This window comes from Castor canadensis, chromosome 3 (genome assembly GCF_047511655.1).
Source record: "Castor canadensis chromosome 3, mCasCan1.hap1v2, whole genome shotgun sequence".
Classification (NCBI taxonomy): Eukaryota; Metazoa; Chordata; class Mammalia; order Rodentia; family Castoridae; genus Castor; species Castor canadensis.
Window position 1 is genome coordinate 176,127,883 of NC_133388.1, and position 22,024 is coordinate 176,149,906.

The window sequence follows — 22,024 nt, forward strand, 5'->3', positions numbered from 1 at the left end:
TGGATAGTGTGGACATAGTTTGTGCATAGTTTCATCACACACTTTGTACTTGCTTTAATTTGAGAGAAGTTAAATCAGGTCTTAGTATTAAGAACACTTAATACTATTTCAAACTTTTGTGGGTTTTTTTCATTCTTCGGTATGCATTTTATTTTATTTTTAGTTTTTTATTATCTATTATTGTTGTCCTGGGGGTACATTGTGACATTTACAAAAGTTCTTACAGTATATCATAGTTAAATTCATCCCCTTCATCATTAGCTCAGGCTGGCCTCAAACTCAGGATCTTACTGCCATTGGAGTGCTGGGATTATAAGTGTACACAGCTATGCCTGGGCACTCTTTAGTTCTTAAATTATGGGTGAGAATGTTTGATGGTGTCCATTCTTTACTCACTGGTAATCTAAAGATAAGAAGCATTGAATCTTTAGAAAGAGCATCTTGCCTTCAAGGTGGATGTCAAGTGTCAGGAGAGTGAATGGGTAACACAGAAGGAAGGAAACAGGGAGGTTCACATATTTTAGTCCTCAGGCTTTCTTGATGCAAAATATAAATTCATTTAACCAAAGTTGCTATAATTTCCAGCCAGACTACAAAATTGCTGATCCAATCTGCACGTTTATCTTTTCCATCCTGGTCTTGGCCAGCACCATTACAATCTTAAAAGACTTCTGCATCTTACTCATGGAAGGTAGGAATGATTTCATTTCATTATTATTCCTAGGAGCAAAGATTTTGTTTCCCTTCCATCACAAAAGGGGGTGACTGTGTGCTCTCTGTTAATTTGTGTTATAGAGAAAGTTTAAACTGATAGGGAATTTTTGTGAAAATACATCTTTATTTATATGGGAACAAATAAAATAACTGACTTCTGTTTAAACTTTTGGCAGCTATAAAATGATATCCCACAATGTGAAAACACTAAGTACGTATACTAAATATAACACTGGAGGGAGATATTGCAAAACTACATTTTATCTCTAAGTATATCTGTAAAAGACCTAAGAAAGACAAGAAATTCTACCTCTCAGGTAGCATTATAACTGAGTATTTGAGTCTAATTGCATCTCAGAGTACAAGAATACCAGGGTGACCTTCTATTTATTTGCCCAGAAAGCATTTACTGAGCTCTGACGCTGCTAGATGGTGTGCTTAAAGCTAAGTTACAAAGATGCACAGCGCAGAGACTAGCTTTGGCCTCATGGGGCCACACTTCAGTGAGGGAAGAGAGAAGTTATCCAGATTAGAACTGTGATTGCTTCAAAGAAGTGGTGCGGGATTTTAACATGGCTGGGAGATAGGAGCCCATGATTGGCTGAGGAAGTGATGTTTCTTTCTGGCTTCCTCTTGGTCTTGAGTAAGAACTCCTGGATTATTAACTTCATTTTCCATGACCAGAGTCTACCTCTGACTACTCTTCTGGCTTGTATGGCCCCTTGGATCTTCCAGTTAATTAGGATTTGATGACAGATTGAACCTGCATTGTGAAATTATTGGTCTGCTGTGGTGGTGCATGTTTCTAATTCCAACTGCTGTAGAGGTAAAGATAGTAAGATCATAGTTCAAGGCCAACTGTGGTAAAAGTTAGCAAGATCCTATTCTCAAAAAAAATTCTGAGCATAGTGGTACATGCCTGTAATCCCAGCTACTCAAGAGGTGGAGGTAGCATATCTCATTCTGAGACCATTATGTCAAAAGCATAAGACCCTATCTGGAAAACAAACTAAACAGCAAAATGACTGGTGGCATGGCTCAAATGAAAGCTCTTAGTTCAATCCCCAGTACTACACACACACACACAAATGAAATTCTTTCTTATGCTTTTATATGTTTTGTTTTCCCATTTTTCTTAGGATACTTTCTTTGTATGGGGGGGAGTCATTCTGATGATTCTGAATAGGCTTACATTGTACATTGATTAGATCACCTTCCACCATCCCCACCCTGCAACCCTCACTGGCCACCTCTCCTTTCTCCATTCTGCATTTTGCTGATTTTCATTTCATTTGGCAAAAAGTAGTTGAAAAACTTTTGGTTTGTGCCCTTTCCAGGCCATATCTTTATTTGCATAGTTAACTCCCAGAGACATCATAGTTGAAAAGGGGGAGTCTCTGTTTCAGACATCAGTCCAAGTTCTAGTCATGTAAGTTTCTTACTGTTGAAAGACTTTTAACTCCTCTGAACTTGAGTTTCCTCAACTCAAATCTAGGAATACTGTATCCACCTGTCAATGCTGTTGAGAGAATTCGGCATTGAGATAATCAGCTAGATCTTTAGTTGACTAGAATATAGGAAATATGAAACCAGGGTGTGGAGACAAATTCTGCACTAAATATTTATCCTCACGCCAAGAAATTCTCAGTTCTTGGCCATAGGCTTTGGCCTTCTCCCTGATGATCTTGAGAGGGCTACGTAAGAGCATCTTGATTAGAACAAACCTATCTTCATCACCAGAAAAATTATTCAGTGATAGTCAAAATGGGAGATCTACTCACTCATGATGACATTATCTTACTAGACAGGCCAAATAGCCCTTATCTAAAATGTTTGGGACCAAAGTGTCTTGAGTTGTAAATGAGTTTGAACATTTGCCTGTACATGATGGGTATCTTGGGATGAAGCCCAAATCTAAACATGAAATTTATTTATGTTTCCTGTACATCTCATACATATAATCAGAAGGCAATTATATACACTGGTTTTAGTGGATTTGTATTTTGCTTGAGACCCATTAAATGAGGTCAGATGTGGGATTTTCCGTTTGTGACATTATGTTGATGCTTTAAAAGGTTTGGAATTTGGAGCATTTCCAACTTTGGATTTTTGAATTAGGGATACTCAAACTGTATTAAAGTCTGTTAGAAACATAAGGTACTGCATTACATTTGCAGTGTTGTTTGTCATTGTAATATAGACCATTTGCAATTACCAAAAATGACATTAAATTTTCTATTACATATACCAGGAAAACAGGTATGGTGGAGGACTTGCCTAAAACCCTTGTTAGACTAAGTCAGCTGTACTCAAGTTTTGGAGGCTTTGAAATCACTTGATGGATTTGTTAAAACAGATTGCTGGACCCACCTCCATGATTCTTAGTAGGTCTTGTAGGGAATGGAGGGATAAAGGGGTGAGAATTCAAATTTCTAACAAGATGCCAATGCTGCTGGTCCAGGGACCATGCTTTAAGAACCTCTGGATTGGTCTTTTCATACTGCTTAAGGAATTCCTACCTGACAGCTCGGAAATATCACCTGGAAAACTCAACCAGAACCAGTGCTTTGCATCACATCCAAGGTCCAGAAGGTCCAGCTTATTGAACATATCCAGATGTTTGCTAAGTTTGTCTTTTTTCCCAGCACATTTGGACACAACAATAGAAACAGTCTCAGCATGCAGTTGCTGTCAGTGACACTAATGACACTAATGAATGTTCATTTAAGGATTCTGTTCTTGGTGGGCACTATAGTTATTGACAGGTGATAGTGCTGATGACAGTGAGATGGATAATGGAGTCAAACATGAGCTATCCATCAACCAAGCTGAATAATAAGTAAACTTTCTGGTTCTGAATGTGAGAATATTTGGTTTGTCAAGTCACACATATGTCTATTTTCTTTCCTAAGGGCCATGTGCTAAGCTGCAGCCATCATTGCTATTACAGGAATTATCACTTTGAAGGGAGATAAGAGATAAGTTGGTGTACATTTTAAGATGACTATATTCCACTTTTCCTGTCTTGGGTAAAGCGCTTTCCTAGCAATTTTTTTTCTTAATTTATTTAAGAAAAAGTGTAGAGACTGGTCTATCCTAGCTAATTATTGAAACTGGCGGGTGACTCTTTTCTGGAAGACACAACTTTTAAATTAGGTTTTAAAATTAAGTTAGTGTAAAAAAAAGTCCTTGTAATTAGTAAAATTTAAAAATAATACAGAAAAATATAAAACAGTAAGGCAAACTTTCTCTATATTTCCACCTTTGAATTCTCAGTCCTATTCTCAAGAATTCTTACTAATAAAAAGTTGACATATATCTTTCTAAAATAGTTATGCATTTACAAACATATATATACACATATTTACATGTGTCTTTTTAATAAAAGTGAAATTACACATTGATATCTAGTTTGTTCTGCATCTTCCTTTTTCCACTTTGTACATATTTAAACACACTGCATTGTTTTTCATAATTGTAATTACTCCACTTATTATGTATGTACTTGTTTACAGTGGACATCATAAACAGTGGAGTAATCATGTATGCATATTACATACACCTATATATGTAATCATACATATATTTTTAACACCTGTATATCTGTGGAATAATTCCTAGACCCGATATGACTATTTAAAAGTTATGTGCATTTTAAAATTGGTTAGATATTGACATGTCTATCAGATACCACACCAACTTCTTTCCCACCAACACATGTGTGAATGCTCATTTCTTAAAATGCTCACCATCACTGAGTATTATCAAAGTGATAAGTGAAACATTTTATTTTATAGCATTCATATGTAATTCCTTAATTATGAGCAATGTTAAATGGTATTTTCTATATGTATTAACCTGGGGAGTTATTTTTAATATCAATTTGGGCATTTTCCTGGATGAATTGGTATTTTTTTGTAGATTCCCCTTCAGTAAAAGAAGTTTCTAGGCCATGATGTGACATTATAAACAATGGGGACATGCCTCTTGTTTGTCAACCTTGTTTCCTAGATTAAAACAAGTAATGGTGGCATTTTGTTCATCATAAAAGCTAAGAGGTGAATGAAGCAAGAGAGCAAAAAGGTAATGGAGTCATGACTTCATTTCAAGGGTCCTAGAAAAATGGCAGCAGGTATTCAGATGACACACATTAGGCATGATAGTCAACTTTTTGATTGTAATACCTAAACTCCTGCATTTGCATGACATTTCATACATATGCATGACATATGTATGTTAGACTCTCCAGCTCTGTCACTTACCTGGGTGGTCTCAGTGATCTTTCTTAACTTCTCTAACTCCAATTTCCTCTCCCACAGTTAAATAAGAATTGTAACATTGATAACTAGTCCATAAAGTTCTTAGGACTATGGAATGAAATAGTCACAATAAGTAAAGTGTTTGGCAGAAAGATTACACATGGTAGGTCCCCAATAAAAATTTGTTATTATTTTTATTTGGGTCTGTTTTCTTTCTTTCTTTCTTTTTTTTTTTTTTACTATTTTTATTAGCTTACATTAATAGTACAAGGGTGTTTCATTGTGATAATTCCATGGAGGCATACAGTGTACTTTGAATAAGTTGAATGAAGTTATGTTGTTTGCAGGAAAATGGATAGAATTAGATGTTGAGTGAGATTTAGCTCAAAAAGCCAAATATCGCATATGGAGTCTAGACCTAAAATGATGTTAATAATAATAGTAATAATAATAATAATAATGGGACATGAATGTGAAAGGGGGACTTCTGGGGAATAGGTGGGAAGGGAATGGGGATGGGGAAAGGAAAGAATAGTAGGGGCTGAAGAGGATTAAAGTATGGTGTGTGTGTGTGTGTGTGTGTGTGTGTGTGTGTGTGCGAACGCACGTGTGAAGACAGCATGATAAAACCCACTGAACGCAGTTTGTAAAGGGAGAAAGAGGGGGAAGGCCAAGGGAATATAATAGAGGGTGTGAAATTGTTGTTATTATTATTGGAATGTAACAGTTTCACTTACAACTTCATACACATTCTGTGATCCATCTTAGAACTCCTGTAATCTACTTTTAGTACCCTGAGCTTTTTGGTGCTCATATAGTAAAAGAACATGTTGACCAGTTCTTTTTTACTTTGTGTGTTCTAGATGGCTCCTTTCAATCATCTGGAAAATATTTTAAAAATACTTACACGCATGGCCACTATACCCAGGGATCTGCATTTAATTGTCTGGTGTTCGAGAAGCTTTGTTATTTCCTAACATGTCCTCATGCCTGAGAACATACTAAACAGAGGTGCTCAAGGGCCCATAAGTGTTAGCAACAATGTTAGTTCTTATATTGAGATGACTTCTGTTTTATTATTCAACCATGGTTTCTGCTTCTGTCTCTGGAGCTAGCCAAAGCCATTCTTATTACACTTTCATGTTCTCTTATCTTCTACATGAAAAATGTTATAACATTTGAGAGAAGTGATTACACATCCCTTCTCTTTTGTGGTTTAGAGTCACCTTGTTCCTTCAACCCAGGTTTCCCACCTTCCTGTGTGTCCAACACTATTTCTTTCAACAAACTATTATATTCTGTGATCCACACACTGAATGATGACTAATGTAGCTAAAATAATGGAAAATTTACAAACCAAGTAATAAGATGGCATTAAAATGTTAGACTCCCCTATTAACACAGTTTATTAGGTGACCTTTGGATAACCAACACTTGTGTAGCATTATAATTTGCAAAGAAAAGGTATTTTCTGAATTGCTCTTCAAATAATTCTGTGATCTACACATTGTTCTTATCTCTTCTTTACCGTAAATATGCTGAGGATCAAAGAAGTTTCATAAATTGAGCAAATTCACAATAGTTGTAGTCAGGATGCCAACCAGAATTTATTGATACTAAATCCCATACTGTTTCATTTTTCTTTCCAGAGTGTGTACAAAGATAATTTAAAAAGCATAATTAATTTATTAATGTACTAAGGATGATTACTATTCTTAGGGGTTGCATAGTAAATTCTGCAAGCATTCTGTCTGTGAACTTTTGATTGATGCAAACCCTTTGATATGATCTGATTCATAAACACTGACAGTATGAAATCAAAAAAAGGGAGGTAAGTTAGAATTTTGGTGAGGACTTCACAACCTGTATATCCATCTTGATGAACTGTATTTAGCTAAGTGACTAACAACAGCCTCCCACTCTTTCCTTTTTTCAGGTGTACCAAAGGGCCTGAGTTACAATGGTGTGAAAGAGCTCATCTTAGCAGTCGATGGCGTGGTGTCTGTTCATAGCCTGCACATCTGGTCTCTAACAATGAACCAAGTGATTCTCTCAGCTCATGTTGCTACAGGTCAGTGAATTTTGTAAACACCATGGACAAAATTCAGCCCTTGTCCTGAAATGTCAGTCTTCTGGCCTCTTTGTAGAGCTGCCCTTAGGGTCTATTGCCTGTCAAAACAACTGTAAAGTGTTTTGCACTACCCAGGCCCTTTGAAACCAACCCACTTATCAATGTTGTCATAGCAACAGTGATTCAGATGACATCCTTAAGGCTGAATGCAGAGAGTAGAGATAGTACAAAAGGCTAACTGCCTCCCAAGTTCAAAGCCTTGGACTCTGAAAAGTCAACTTCAGCTGTTTGGCTTGGTGCTTTTTCAGTCAAAACAATAAGAATGAATTTAACAAAAAATCTAGATTGAGTATCTCCTGTGTGTAAGTGCATACATTGAAGATAGAAAGAGGAAAGATACAGGCCTCACTCTTAAAGTTCTAATAAGCTAACAGAAGTGGTGGTAGGAATTATGGTAGGTCCTTCCCCAGGTGCTTAGAGATTTTGCAACCATGTGAGATAATTTTTCGGGTATTAGGACTATAGTTAAAAGCTGCTTTTGCAAGTAGAAGATGACTTTGCCCTTGATATGTACTAAAGCTAGGAGAAATAGGAAGTTGGAGATCTTTCACTGCTAGGGAGAGATCTCAGGCCAAGATGATATGATAGGCTGCTAAAAAAAAGACTCAAGAAGTGACTTAGAGGCAGGGTACAGGAACACTAAGACAGTTATTTGAGAGCTGTACTTTCTCAGACATCCTCATCTTCTCTTCAGGGCTCAGATCTAGCTTCCAGGAGTTTATAGCATCCTCTACACCAATATTTCATCACAAATGTAAGAATATGCTAAACAATCAGGTCACAATGGAGGAGACTTTACAGCCTCCTGGTACTGTTTGGAACAGGAGAAAGAATGGAGTGAGGGTTGCTGCTCTAAGAAAAGTCTGTAGGGAGCTCTAAATGCTTCCTGGTTCCTGTCACTTGCCTTGATATAAATTCTAATTAAATCCAAGGGCTGCAACACAGAGATCCCTGGGGGCTAGAGAATAGGACTGTATAAAAAATAATAGTTATGTCTTAACCCTTCCCAGGGATTCTCTCCCCTTCTATATTCAACTCCTAGGGATGCCAGAGTCCAGAGGTAACTGTGGGCAGGAAGAGACTGCATAGCGCTGGATACTTTGCTGTACTAGAATGTCCCTTGGCTTGTCTGTGTGAATGTAGTTGACTGTCAAAGACAATACAGTTTCTTCTGAGTGTTCTGCCTGTGCCCTACCCCTCCAGGCCCAAGAGAAAGCATTTGAAGCTGATGTCAGCTATCACCCTTATGTGAAACCAGCGCTAATCTTTCTGTGGTTCTTTGTCAACAGCAGCCAGCTGGGACAGCCAGACTGTGCACAGAAGGATTGCTCAAGCTCTCAGCAGCAGTTTCACTGTGCACTCACTCACCATTCAGGTGGAATCTCCAGCCGACCAGGACCCAGACTGCCTTCTCTGTGAAGACCCCCAGGACTAGTTCAGTCACACTGTCAGCTTCTAGCATTTGATAGGCCACAACAATCTGCTATGTAGTTTCTGAAACATAAAATAAGCAGTCAGAAAGAAATTTGAGAAAGTCGTGATGATACATTGCAATGCATATTATTTTCTTCTTTATTTAGCTTCATCTACCATGAATGAAGATGCATTTAGATCAATCAATCAATTGGATTAGACACTCATCAGTAGCTGTGTTCAATTACAGGAACATGTGTCTAAATTATTCTTAACTGAGGCTGAAATAACAGCTATTTGTAACCAAAAGCAATAAAAGATTCACCTTCCTTCAATAATGTATTCTGAGAGTTAGTGGGTGATGTTGAATTCAGGAAAGTCTTCTTTGGAATTAGTGTCAGTGACAAAGAGTCACAAAATTCCCCCAAAACATGAGAAACAATGATGAAAAGAGCTTCATCAGGCATAAAAGGGAATCTTGAGTCATTAGAATTTGACTCTTCCACCATCCTTAATGTCATTTGCGTAACAACTTTTGACTCCTATCAACATCACTATTCACTAAATGGGATAGAAATTTCCTGTCTCATCTTGTATGTAAATTATGTTGTTATGAATCTGAAACTATTGAATTATATTTTACTTCTCTGCAAAAGAAAAATTATGAAATTGCTGCTTTTTGAGGGATTTCATAAAGTGTAACTTAATAATGTAAGAAAATGAGGAGATACCAAAAGGGATAATGACTTATCCCATGTCATATAGAAACTCATTTAGTCAAAGAATTAAGATAAAAAACTCTCAGATATTGAGTAATATTTATGGAGCACTATTATTCAATTATTATATTGGGACATTTACCTCTGTCACTTCATTTCATTCAAACAACAACTTTGAGAAGTTGGAATTAATATCATTATTGTATAGATAGGACATAAGGTTCAAAGAAGTTAAGTAACTGAACAAATATTATTTGGTAATTCATTCAAAAATATGTTTTAATGCTGGCTATGGGCTGAATGTCTTAGTTTGTTTTCTGTTGCTATAACTTAATTCCACAAAGTAATTTGAAAGGAAGTGAGGTTTTTTAGGTTCGTGGCCCTGCTGGGAAGTTTGAAATTAGGCGGGTGCATCTGGTAATAGATCTTTCTGGTGGGAGCTCACTCACTGCAGAATCCCAAGGAGTGCAGAGCATCACAGAATAAGTGAGACTGAACATCCTAGCTCAGATTTTTCCTCCTCTTCATATAAAGCTATGGTCCCATTGGATTAGGGCCCCACCTTTATGGTCTTATTTAATCTCCCAGAGGTCTCACCCCTAAATACCATAGTCAGATTTAGTTTCTAACTTCTTAATACCTCCCAATGGGGATTAAACTTCAACAATGAGTTTTGGTGGGGCTATTTAAACTGTAGCACTGAACCAAGCCTATGTGATTTCTTATGCTTATGGAGTTCTGTTCTTTTGTGGGGACACAGGTATTGAATGGATAAACACACCAGAGATATGCTGCAAGGGGTAGCAAGTGATATGAAAGAAGAGAGGCCAATTTAGATTGAAAGAGGTTAATGAAAAGTTTTTCTGAGGAAACAGCATCTAAACTGGAAAGGAACCAAAAATAGATGCCTGCTAAGCAAATTTTAGGGGGAACCATGACCCTCGAAGAAGCAATAAAATGAGTGGAGACATTTGAGAAATTGTGGAAAGCCCTTGTGACAAAAGGATACACATGAGTGGGTGAGTTAAAGAACATAAAGACATGAAACAGGAGAGAGAAGCAAGGCCAAAGCAGAAAACCAGATATATTTTATCCTAAAGTCTACTTAGGTTTTCTCTTTAAACACTTTTTCCCCTTTTTTTTGACCAAGGAATCTGTGCCTACAATCGATCTTTATTTCAGAAGTGCATGTAAAAGATGAATCTAAATTCTTCAAAAGAATGAGATGAATAACATGTTGAGTTTAAAAGTAAAAGACTGATTGTGCTTCCTTGATGTCACTGTCCGTCAGTGAACAGGTAGAGCTGTTCACAGGTAGCACTGAGCTTCACCCTCTACCCAAGAGTCTGGCTAAGGAAATAGAAAATCTGAACTAATTGGAAAGGTTATGGGCTGGCCTACCCAAAGGCCTCACTCCAGAGGACCTGTGTTATTCCACTGGCAATGGGGTTATGGAAGAGAGGAGATGAAGTGGCATAGCTGAAATAGGAAACTGGTAGAGGAATGAACTTGACAGAAAATTTAAAAACATGGTTTTCCTCCCTTTCTGCTTCCTTCCAGATCTATAACACTGAGTTGTTCTGTTTCTCTGGGCTTCAAATTCCTCATCTGAAAATGAAGATTCTAATTTCACCAAGGATAATAAATGTAGCAAACAAGGTTATTTTGGCGGTAAATAGTGATTGCTCAATAAATGTTCCCTCCAGTCCAAGGTTTCTCAGCCTTAGTACTCTTCACATTTGGGCTCAGATCATTCTTTGTTGTTCAGGTAATCCTTTGCATGGTAAGATGTTTATCAGAATCCCTAGCCCCTATCCATTAGCTACCAGTTGTGCTCTCCACCCCTAGTTGAAACAACCAGACATACCACCCTGCCAGACACACACACATGCTATAAGGGAAGGACAGAGGTTGCTTGGCTTGGGGGATTTGGAACTTGAATAGCTGTCTTTGAACAAGAAACTAAAGATAAAAGAGGAAAATTGAGGCAACTCCTTTTATTCTAGGTCCACTTCTGTGCACTTACTTCCCAGATTCTCCACCAAGGAGGCAGGGGTATATATGATTTGTCTGAGACTAGGATATTCACTAGACTAAGTTTACTATTACACAAAGTTCCTGTGTTTTATAGCCAGGGACATATCATGCTCTCATTTCTTTTTTTCTTACCCCCTTGGTAAATAAACTAGGCAGAGTGTGTCTCTGTGAGCCGGGACTAGTCATGGTTCTCTCCTTTTCTTAATGACTCTTCTGAGCAAAGAGCTGATTTAGACTAAGGCCTTCTCTGCAGATATGCCCATCCCTCTCTCCCTCTCATCCCCTGTGCACAGGGATGATTGAGTGGGGTAGTCTCAACATTTCAGTTTGAGTAGTTCTACTCAAGAACCTGATGGCTTCCTTCAGCCTCCAGCCCAAGAAGTGTGTCCCAATGAAACATTTCACTAGATTATTAGATCTTGACTCAGATACTAATCGACTGGTATCTTGATTTGTATTCTGTTGTTTATAGGCCTTCTCACAGAACTCTCATAGGGAAGATGGGCAATTTGCAAGACAGGATTCTATCATTCTGAGTCCTTGATTTTATTACATCATCTTATCACTCTCTGAACTGCAGTCCTTACCCCAACAAGGAGATAGTTTAGCTGTTTGGTGGAGAGGAAATGAATTTGAATATATTAAGTGTGAAGGCATAAATGTCCATCAGGCAGTTAGAAATTTGGTTACGGACTTTAGAATAGATTATTTCTTGGGATTTTTCCTAGTCTGAATATATCCATGAATATACAGAGACTCCTTTTAGAATTAATCTTTATTCTTTTCTGAAATAAATCCATCCTATCCTAAAATTCCAACCTGTTTATTAATAAGTTATTAAAAACAGGAAGGTAAAATAGGTCCTTTCTGGGGATTGGAACCAGCAGGAAGAGGGAGGATATAAGAAAGGGTGAAGGAGGCTGGATGTAGTGGAATATTGTGTACTCATGTATGCAAATAGAAAACGAGATACGTTGAAACTATTCCAGGAATTGGGGGAGAAGGGGTAAAGGAGAATGATGGAGGGGGTGAACTCAAGTATGACATGTTGTAATAACTTTTGTAAATGTTACAATGTACCCCCAAGAATAATATAATAAAAATAAAAGTAATGAGAAATAAAATTTCATAGAGTCACTTTTCAAACGAAACTATTACCTGGTGTGGTGGTACATGCTTGTAATAGGCTGAAATAGGAATATCAAAAGAAAATATTTCTACCTTACAGAGTGTTTAAACTGTGGGACCCATCAAAGAACATGGTTATAGAAACCCAGGTATCTTTAAGAAAAAGATGTTCAAAAATGTTCAAGTTAACAATCCAAGTTGGTGCCATTATAATTAAACTACAAGGAAGAATAAACAGATGCAATTAATTCATTCCATGTGAAAACATGGTCTGAGTACCTGCTTTGTGTTTGGCATATAAACAGGAAGCAGAGCCAGATGCCAGTGGCTCACACCTGTATAATCCTAGATACTCAGAAGGCAGAGATGAGAAGGATTGTGGTTCAAAGCCTGCCTGGGTAAATAGCAAGACCTAAACTTGGAAAACCCTTCACAAAATAAGCCTAGTGAAGTGGCTCAGGGTGAAGGCCCTGAGTTCAAGCCCCAGTACCACAAAAAAAAAAAAAAAAAAGAGGAAACAAACACAGAGAATACTTCCAAACCCTAATTGTCACCTCCTGTGGAGAATAAGTTAAAAAAGATGTTCAGACCCATGTCTGGGAAAGCCTGAGGCATGGGTTTGGTTTGGGATCTGGACTTCTGTGTTTAGGTTATCCAGAGATGACTCTGAAGAACAGCCAGAATCTGGAAGAAACATAACCACTGGAGGCCACTGAGGAGAAGAGGCTAACACATACCCAGAGTTCAAATTGTAAGGATGTAGTGGGGCACAGAGGGAAAATGACAAGGACTGCTGAGCAGGCCTAGTCATCAAGGCTTCATGTCATTGAGATGACAACTGTGTTGGATTTGAATTGCACATGCAGGTTCTCTTGGCAGGTGAAGAACAGGGCATTCTAGACCAAAGGAAGAGCGTACATAAGCACACTTATGCTTATCTATTAGCTTATTTTATTTTGAAAAGCAAAATTTACATAACAACAGAAAGTCTCAACTCTGTGATGTTTTAAAACCATATAATCTGTACAATTTATGATCAGGAGTTATATCTTAGATGATTTTTATGTCCCTGTCAACCTCTAGCTGGATACTGGAAACTAATAAGCAATAATTGTTGAGGCAATGACTCTAGGGCTAGAGGTAGGCCTTGCTATAATTTTTCATTTATATTTGTATTTTTCTGAAATTCTGAAGGCCAAGAAAACATTGACTTTGACAGAGAAGGTCACATCTGTGCCATCTCTCTGCAAATCAGTCAGCACCACTGAAATGCTACTTAGCATTCTGCTGACACTGGCCCTGCTCAGTGGAGACAAATGACTTCTCCCCTACCTCAGTGAGCATGGTTAGGCAACAAGGATCAGAGCTGCTCAGGTTCCTGATGTCTCCTGCCATATTTGGCTCTGTGAATAGGACAGTTCATGCCAAATCTTTTCTTCTGTCTCAAGGGCTACTGAATGATTCTCCATTTCCATATTTTGTACAAAGCAGGGCCCTAAAGACCAGATGAGCTGGCAAACACACAGATTCTAGTGCAATTATTTGCTTTGCCTCCTTTTAAAAATAGATTTGATTTTTGTGTGGAAATACATTGAATGTCAGGTAATTATTCAGTATATCAACCAAAAGGATTGTCCTAGCTAATTCTGCTATTTCTCTGAAATTGTACTTCTTTAGCAATAGGCAGAGAAATCTGGATAGTGAAGTGCAAGACAGTTTCCAGAGGGGACTTTTAAGGATCTTAAGGTGAAAAATCAGATGTGGCTAAGGGGCTTTATGTGCCACCCATCAGTTTTGAAGTCCTGACTCTGCTTTGCCCGTTCCTTGACATGGTCAGAACTCTGGGTCATTGAAGTCAGTGGAAGAGTGTAGTGGAATTCTTTACTTTAGCATTGTATGCTCCAGGCTATCAAAATGTTGATGACCTTTCTTGTCTTTCAAAGCAATATACCTCATTCTTCTGAGTACTGGAATCAGGTCAACTCCCTCTCCATCCTTAATACGCTTCTTCATCATTCAGCACCCGGTTAAGATTCATCTCGGGCTCTATGGTGATGCATGGGTCCATAAAAGAAATTTATGTGTTCCATATGTCTGGTTGCAGATGGGAAACGGGAAATTGGAATTCTGAAGGACAAGAAGAAGGTATTTGTACATCAAGCATTAGTGCATTAGTTCTGAAGCTGGATTGCCTGAGTTTAAATCTTAGTTCTTCCTTTTATCAGCTCTATGATATGACCTCAAGCTGGTTACTTAAATGCTCTAGTCAGGTATGTGAATATTTAATAAATTAGGACAATTAGAGGGATTGGACCTGTATATAGCATCTTGTCAGCACTCAGAACAGTTACATACAAAAGTGAATAAGTAAGTATGTGAGGCAAACGCAGAGTTTTAAATCATACCAACTTTGAAGAGTTTTAAAGTCATTGTAGCTCTCACAAGAGTGGCAAAATTATTGGTGAGAATTAAACAGCCTCTTCTCTGAGAAGGAGCAATTGAGACTTGCTGAGATAAAGGCATTTACTGAGAGAGTGTTACCTGGTGAGGGATTAATTAAAATAGCCCAGTCCTTTTTTGATGGTCTCTGAACGCTTTCAGTTTCATCTTTGAAGTAAAAGTTGAATTAGTCACTCAAAGTACATTTTATTAACACAAAGTACAACTGACCAGTTCAATAACGACCAAGTCATAGTCCTCCCAGGTCTTGCTCTATTCCTGTGAAATACTAAATACTATCTCTCTCTCTTTCTCTTTTTCTCATAGCTCCAATTCACTCTAACCATGTCCATTTCCTTCTGGTTTCAAAATTGCTAATGACAAAATTGGATCATTTAATACATGTTAAACTTTGCAAGCCAACAAAGACCTTTAGCATGCTGGTGTTAAAAAAACAACAACAACAAAAAAAACATGTTCCCAGGCAAATGCCTTTTATAGATTCCTAGAGAATGTTCTCCCCAGTTTGATCTCCATCCAATGAAACATGACCCAGAGAACCCTGCACAGAGACAAGCCTCATTTTCCACAATTAGCTCTAAAGTGCCTTCAGGAAATGATTTTCTCAGCTCATCTCCTTGCATTCCGTGTTTTGGATTATAGGGCAATCTGTTTAAATGACTAATTACAGAAATCATTAAAGGCAACAAGCAAATGTTGTCTTTGAATACCTGCTTCCCAAGTTTTGCAAGTCTTGCTTGGCTTGACAGTGATGAGGCCACTTAACAGGCCAGTGCAGGCGGATGTTAAAAAAAAAAATTGACCATATGTGGTTGAGTTTCCTAACTTTCAGATTTCGCACTTAACACTTGTCATTCTGTTTCTGGACACCTGTTTAAATTCTATTTTAAAATGTTAATATATGATGTTTAGAATAAAATTAGGAAAAAAAGAGTTCTGATTAAGTCATCTTTTTTTTTAATTGCCAAACTCATAGCAGAAAATGTTTTCCCTGACACCAGTGAGGATCACCATATACTCTTCCACTTTCAATCTTTCATTGGAGGAAAGAACCCATCTGGGGAGCATATTAGCTTAGAAGAAAAGGAAGATGATCTAAAAACTGGGGTGCTGCTGAAATCATCTTGGTCATGGGCACAAAACTCCATGAGGGAGGAGGGTGGTCAGAGGCAGTAGTAGCACTTGACAGTTGTAAAAACCAAACTGTGCTCTTCTACCATAAAGGCCAGGAAGTGATGAGAGGTATCAAACTGAATTAGACCCTTTCATGGGTGTCCTCAAGTCCTGAAGACAATGTATCAATATAATTGCCCTATATTTCCTTTCTTCAAAGGGTTACCCAATTGCTAAAACATAATTGTCCTTTTTACAGCCATTAAAACCAGATGGTTGTTGCACACAGTCCAATAGTACCATCAGATGCTATTTTCTGAGATGTGTAGAGTTTAAGAGTGTTTTGGGGGTATTACAGAAGAAGAAAGGGCACCAGCTGTACAGAAGACATTGTAAACTGTGGTGAGTTAACCTCTACAAGGCAATTAGGATCAGATGTGATTTGAGGTCTCTTTTGAAGTTAAACTACTTCTTCAAATGGGAAACAGTAGGGATATAATAAACCAATGTCCTGCTTCTTTTCCACCCCTTTCTCTATTTTTTTCGGACATGAACAGAGGATTTTATTTGGCATATAGATGGGGTTAACAAACAAGAATCTGTTAATGACCTATTCTCTACTCCAAAATTGCCTCTCACATAGCAAAGTCCATGGTTAGAAAGCTATGAATACCCCATATTGGAGTTTCTTTACAACAATACTTTCTATAGATAATTAATGGCCCTGAAAAAATTGAAGTCTTATTTTGGTTTCTTCCTTCTCATAGAGTTTAGCCTTTTTTAAAAAATCATTTTGAAATGGTGAAAGGGTAGTTCAGATACTTTTGGCTCAGTAATTCATAAACAAGAAGTAGACTGCCTTTCAGTTCAACCTCCAGTACTTTATACACATGAAGCCACAAAGAAGATTCTTCAGGGACTTAGATTAGATAATATGTCATGTTGACTGAAAGGAGAGTTCTGGGGTTGGTGTTGTGATCCAACATAGCTAAGGACTTGCAATTATTTTCCCTCTTCTTATTTTTGTTATTATTGTGGTGATCTTAAAATGCCCTTGAGGCAAAATAGTTTCTGCTGGGTATTGGGGGGGGGAGCGGGAAGGGGTGGAGTGGGTGGTAAGGGAGGGGGTGGGGGCAGGGGGGAGAAATGAACCAAGCCTTGTATGCACATATGAATAATAAAAGAAAAATGAAAAAAAAATAAATAAAATAAAATGCCCTTGAATTCTCCACTTATTCCTCAACTACTGAGGTCTTTTTACTGAAGCATAAACATTTGCACCACAATACAGATACCCCAATAATACAAAGCTTGAAGAAAATCTTTAATTCCATACTTAAAGAATTTTCATTCATTCAATTCATTTATTCAACTCATTTTACTAATATTTATCAATCAACTACATGATGATTGCTTGGATAAGTTGACATTAGTTCAAAAGGTGTATATTCATACCAGGGATTTAAAAATTACTGAATTGCTAAATTCTAGGGGTCTTGAAGAAAGTTTCATATTTGTGGGTGAGGCATCAACTCAAAGAAATAAATACAGTTGCATTTTTTTCTCTTGAAAAATATATTTCATAAAATTATTGCTCAGGCACAATCCAATCCCAGAGTTAGTCACATTTCCTCATGTATTTTTCCTGCTTATTTCACAACTTGTGAGGTATCTCACTTCGCTTTTCTTCTCCAATTACTGAGATGTCAGTGTCTGCATTGTACAGTGGTATATCTGGGGCAATGATATGAATGCTAGTGCTAGGCTTGGAATGTGAGTTCTGGAACAGACCTCAGAAACAGAGCTGGGAAAGGTTAGAGGGGAATATGTTTGTGGGCTGGAACAGCATTGGGAGTTTTGTATGAGACAAACTGAGTCTTAAACATGATATTAATTAGATAGTTGTTTATTTGGGTGCACAGCTCAGAAGTATGGCTGAAGTTATAAACATGGCAGTTTTGTTGGCTGGCTCTATAGAATCTCTCTGGTATCCATAATGAGAGAGGCAATGCCACTTTGAAAATTGCACCATTGGGTAACAAAAGAAGACAGAAAAGAAGAGAAATACTGGCTTTAACAGCATCTTATACTTGTAACTTATAGTAACTTTAAACTAACACTTCTTTACTTCTGTTCAGAGTATACTGGCCAAACTAATCAAATAGCCCAACCTAAGTGAAGAGAGAGTGATAAATGAGGGAAGCATATGGATTATTGGTGGGTACTTACTGGGACTAACTAGAGAGAGAGGAGAGAGGACTGCTGGAGCAGTGTACATACATAAACCAGAAAGCACGGACTCTAGAGCACAGGCAGTGGGCGTGGTTCTACAGGGGGCATTTATAAACAAAGCAAAGTACAACCACAGAATTCTGCTAGTAGATGGGTGGACATGGTAGGGGCAATCCAGCATTCTCTTCTGATTATTTTCTTAAATCAAGTAGGAAACAAGGCCATCAGCTGAGTGTGACAATGAGGGATTTCAAACAAGATTGAAAAAAACCGTCTAGGAGAGTGGAGAGTGAAGAGATCACAATGAAAGGATGATTGCTTGGTCTTGCCTTGTCTCCTAGCTCTCAACTCTGTCATCTACATTTAGCTTCATGGTGCTGGGATGGGATTGCCTTAACTTCATTTCTCCTCTGCTTGTTGCTTCTTGTTAGGAGGCCAGAGGCTCCTTGTTAGAAGGCCCTAGATGCTGAGATGGAAGAAAATGGGACTTTCTTCTTACTTTTTTTTCTGCTTGATCCTCTTCCAAGCAGTGTCAGTCCAGCAATGTTACATCACCAGGGCAACCCAGTTCATCCTCATTCCTTCAGAATTTCCAGTCTGCAGTTTACCCAATACTCACAGAGCCAGCCTTATCACACCTCCTCAGAGGAGTGCACCAACTTGCTATTCTCTTTCTTCAGAGGTCTTCATCAGAGCTCCATGGTGGCCTTCACCAGGCTAAGACACTAGCATTGACCATCAGTGCTTCCTCCTTAGAGGTGGGGTTTAAATTTCATATGGGATTAATTCTCCAAGTCCTATGCCCTACAAGTATTAAGTTCTTTCTTCAATTCTGTCTTTGTGACTTCAGTGCCTCTCTTTGCCTTTCAGTTCTTCAATACTTAAACTTTTTATATCAAATATAAAATAATACACAACCATTGAATGCTCTCATTGAAGTCTGTCTGACTCAGGCTGCCTGACACTGACTGAGCACCAGGAAACCAGTGAGTAAAACTGAACAAGCCTCAGTTTTGGTCTTGGTAAAAGAATGAGAAATATCCACTTTGGGGGCAATGTGGAGATTAAAGTAAAAACTGCAAGTAAATCACTTAGCCCTTTGTACCACTCATAGTAAGTCCTCAATTAATTCTAGTCATTGTACACTAATTTATCATATTTTGAAATTATTACCTGACATCTTACCCATTGCCAATCATTCCAGCTTCAGTGCATGCTTCTCAATCACTTATCTTCTTGTGCTGTTGCATTTGTTCCTTTGTGTCCTGTCTGTTGTGTTTTTAGCTGTTTTCCTCCCTAAATTGTGAATTTCTATTTATCTTTGAACAATAACACCTAGCATGGGTCTTTAGCACAAAGTAGTATTCAACAAATTACCTTATGTGAAGTAAAATCCATTCATCCAGAAGAACTTAAAAGTTATCAATAAGATAGGGATACATTTCAACTTTTTCATATGCTTCATTGTGAATGCAGATAGCTGCATTTGACACTAGATTTAGATTCACTTTGTTCCTGACTTATGTGAACTCTGTGCATCTACTTTTGAGCTGTGTGGTTTAGGACACATTATAGAGCAGAGTTCAGTTTCTTCATAATCAAATGAGGATAACAACACCTATGTCACAAGCTTCTTGTAATCATTAGGCAAGTAGTAGTTAATGTGTCCACACATAGCATGAGAGAGCACACACTCTCCTTTCTGTTCGGGATACATCCCAGCTCTCAAACAGGAATTTGTGGACCACATGGTTGTAATATAGGGAAGATATGGACTCTTTACTTAAAAGAAAGATGCGTGGATTTATTTGAAGAATTAAATGATCAAAATAGGCCTTGAAAATATTTCTGATCCATAGTGGAGGACTGTAAAAATGGATTTATTCTGTTGAGTGTTAGATCTATTTTAAGGTATTGGGAAAAATAAAGTAAGAGGTGATTTAAAAAGGGTAGGGAAGTTAAAATGCAAATTTGTAGGGTCTGTCAATATTTGGAAGGTGTTTGTAGTAAATTACATTCAGAAATAACAGTTATGAAATGCTTAGTGTAGTGCCTGGTATGTTAGGGCATAAATTCCTTTCCTGTCACTCACAGAAATATAATAATTGACCAGGAAAGTGATATGGGATGAAGAACAGAGTGGGAGTAGAAAGAAGGGTGAGGTGTTGGAGATAATGTAATAAAACTAGCTTACAAGTTGCAAATATTCTGGATGGAAGATATTAAAAAAAATGGGATGAAAGTGGAATAACATGTCTATTTCTCTCTATATCTGGAAATGTCCAGTAGAAATGGAGGCATATAAAATGATGCTGCCAATGTAGGGAAGAGTTTATCTCATCTCAAACTGCCTTTACTTTTACATCCACTTGTTTAATTAGAGAGTATTTAATGACTGTATAGTTTGTGTAAAGCCTTGTGGTAAACCTGAAGATCCAGGAGTGATGATACCAACTTAAATTTTAGTGGGGGACATGGACAATACAAATTGAGACATATATGAGCCACTTTTGGATATAAGCAGTAAGAAGAAAATGGAATCAAATGATAGGGTAATGATTGGAGATAGGATTGAGGGAAGAAGCTTTTTGTTGAGATTCTTCTGAAAAAGTGACATTTGGGCTGTGCCTAAATGTTAGGATGGATCCAGCCATAAAAAGTAGTAGAGGGAAAGGAGCCAGTCATGTGAGGTGATGGTGGAAAAGAAGGGAAGTACTGGCAAAGACCTAAGGTAGGAAGAACTTGGCATCCTTGAAGAAAAGAAATGAAGTTTGTATGCCTGAACATAATGAGCAAGGCTTGGGAAAGTACAGCAAGCTGGGCTGGGATGCACTTAGCTCTACAGACCAAGATACGGAGCTGACATTTGATTGTAACTGCAAAGCTCTCCACTGCCCGGAAAAGAAGCCATAGCAAGTGCTTGGCATGCCACAAGTCTTCATGTTAGTATTGTTTTGGAAAATACATTTTCAAACAAATTCATCAAAGATTTACCAAGTACCCCCAATCCTCTTATAATAACATGGCTCATTTAGTATTTATTCTTTGATATTTGTTGTTAAAGCACATGCACATATACACATGCACAAAAAAAGGAAAGTACTACAGAGTGAAATAAACCACACTCAGCATCAAGGGGCGGTGTTGGGTAGAGTGTGTAAGGAGAGATGCCTGGTCAATACCAGCTCCACGCTCCTGAGATACATCTCCTTTTGAACCTTTCTTGCCTTCTGCCATCATCAGCATTTGAATGAGACTGTGGTAAAGTAAACCCAAACCAGGTTTGAACTTTACGTATTGTTTTCCTTTCCAGGCATGGATTCTTTCTCTGAGTCTACAGGATCTGTCCTTTTCTTTATGCATCCTCCTCCCTACAGGGAAAGGCCATGGCACCCCAGATGATTTGCTGGCCCCAAGGCCCATATTCTATCTGCATCTATCTTGGAACAAGATTGGCCTCTTTCCAGAGAAGAAATTTCAACATTTATTAACCAAGTACTTAGGTTCAATGCTTATTTATAAACCTTATCTTTAAAAAATAAATTCTGAAAATATTCATAGCACATATGATTAAAAATTAGATTTCTTTTGTAGACATATATCTATAGGAACCAAAGGCACCATACAATAGAGATCCCAGCATACCCATGCTTACTGTAGCCTTCTCACACTAGCCTCGTCATAGAATAAGCTTAAGTGCCCACTAATAAATGAATCAATAGAAAATGTGGCATATATACACAATAGAGTATTATTCAGCCATAAACAAAAATGAAATTATGTTGTTTGAGAGAAAAATGAGGATCATCATGTTAAGC

At 37.8% G+C, this 22,024-nt stretch overlaps 1 protein-coding gene across 1 annotated transcript in view; it reads left to right on the forward strand.

Annotated features, from left to right (window-relative positions):
- Slc30a8 (solute carrier family 30 member 8) overlaps window positions 1–10,354 on the forward strand; it is a 36,156-nt gene extending 25,802 nt beyond the window's left edge. Inside the window, exons 6-8 of the mRNA XM_020187620.2 lie at window positions 586–691; window positions 6,910–7,044; window positions 8,394–10,354. Of these exons, the coding sequence (XP_020043209.1) occupies window positions 586–691; window positions 6,910–7,044; window positions 8,394–8,539 (387 nt within the window). The 3' untranslated portion in view covers window positions 8,540–10,354. The remainder of the gene's footprint in view (window positions 1–585; window positions 692–6,909; window positions 7,045–8,393) is intronic.
- The last annotated feature ends 11,670 nt before the right edge of the window (window positions 10,355–22,024 follow it).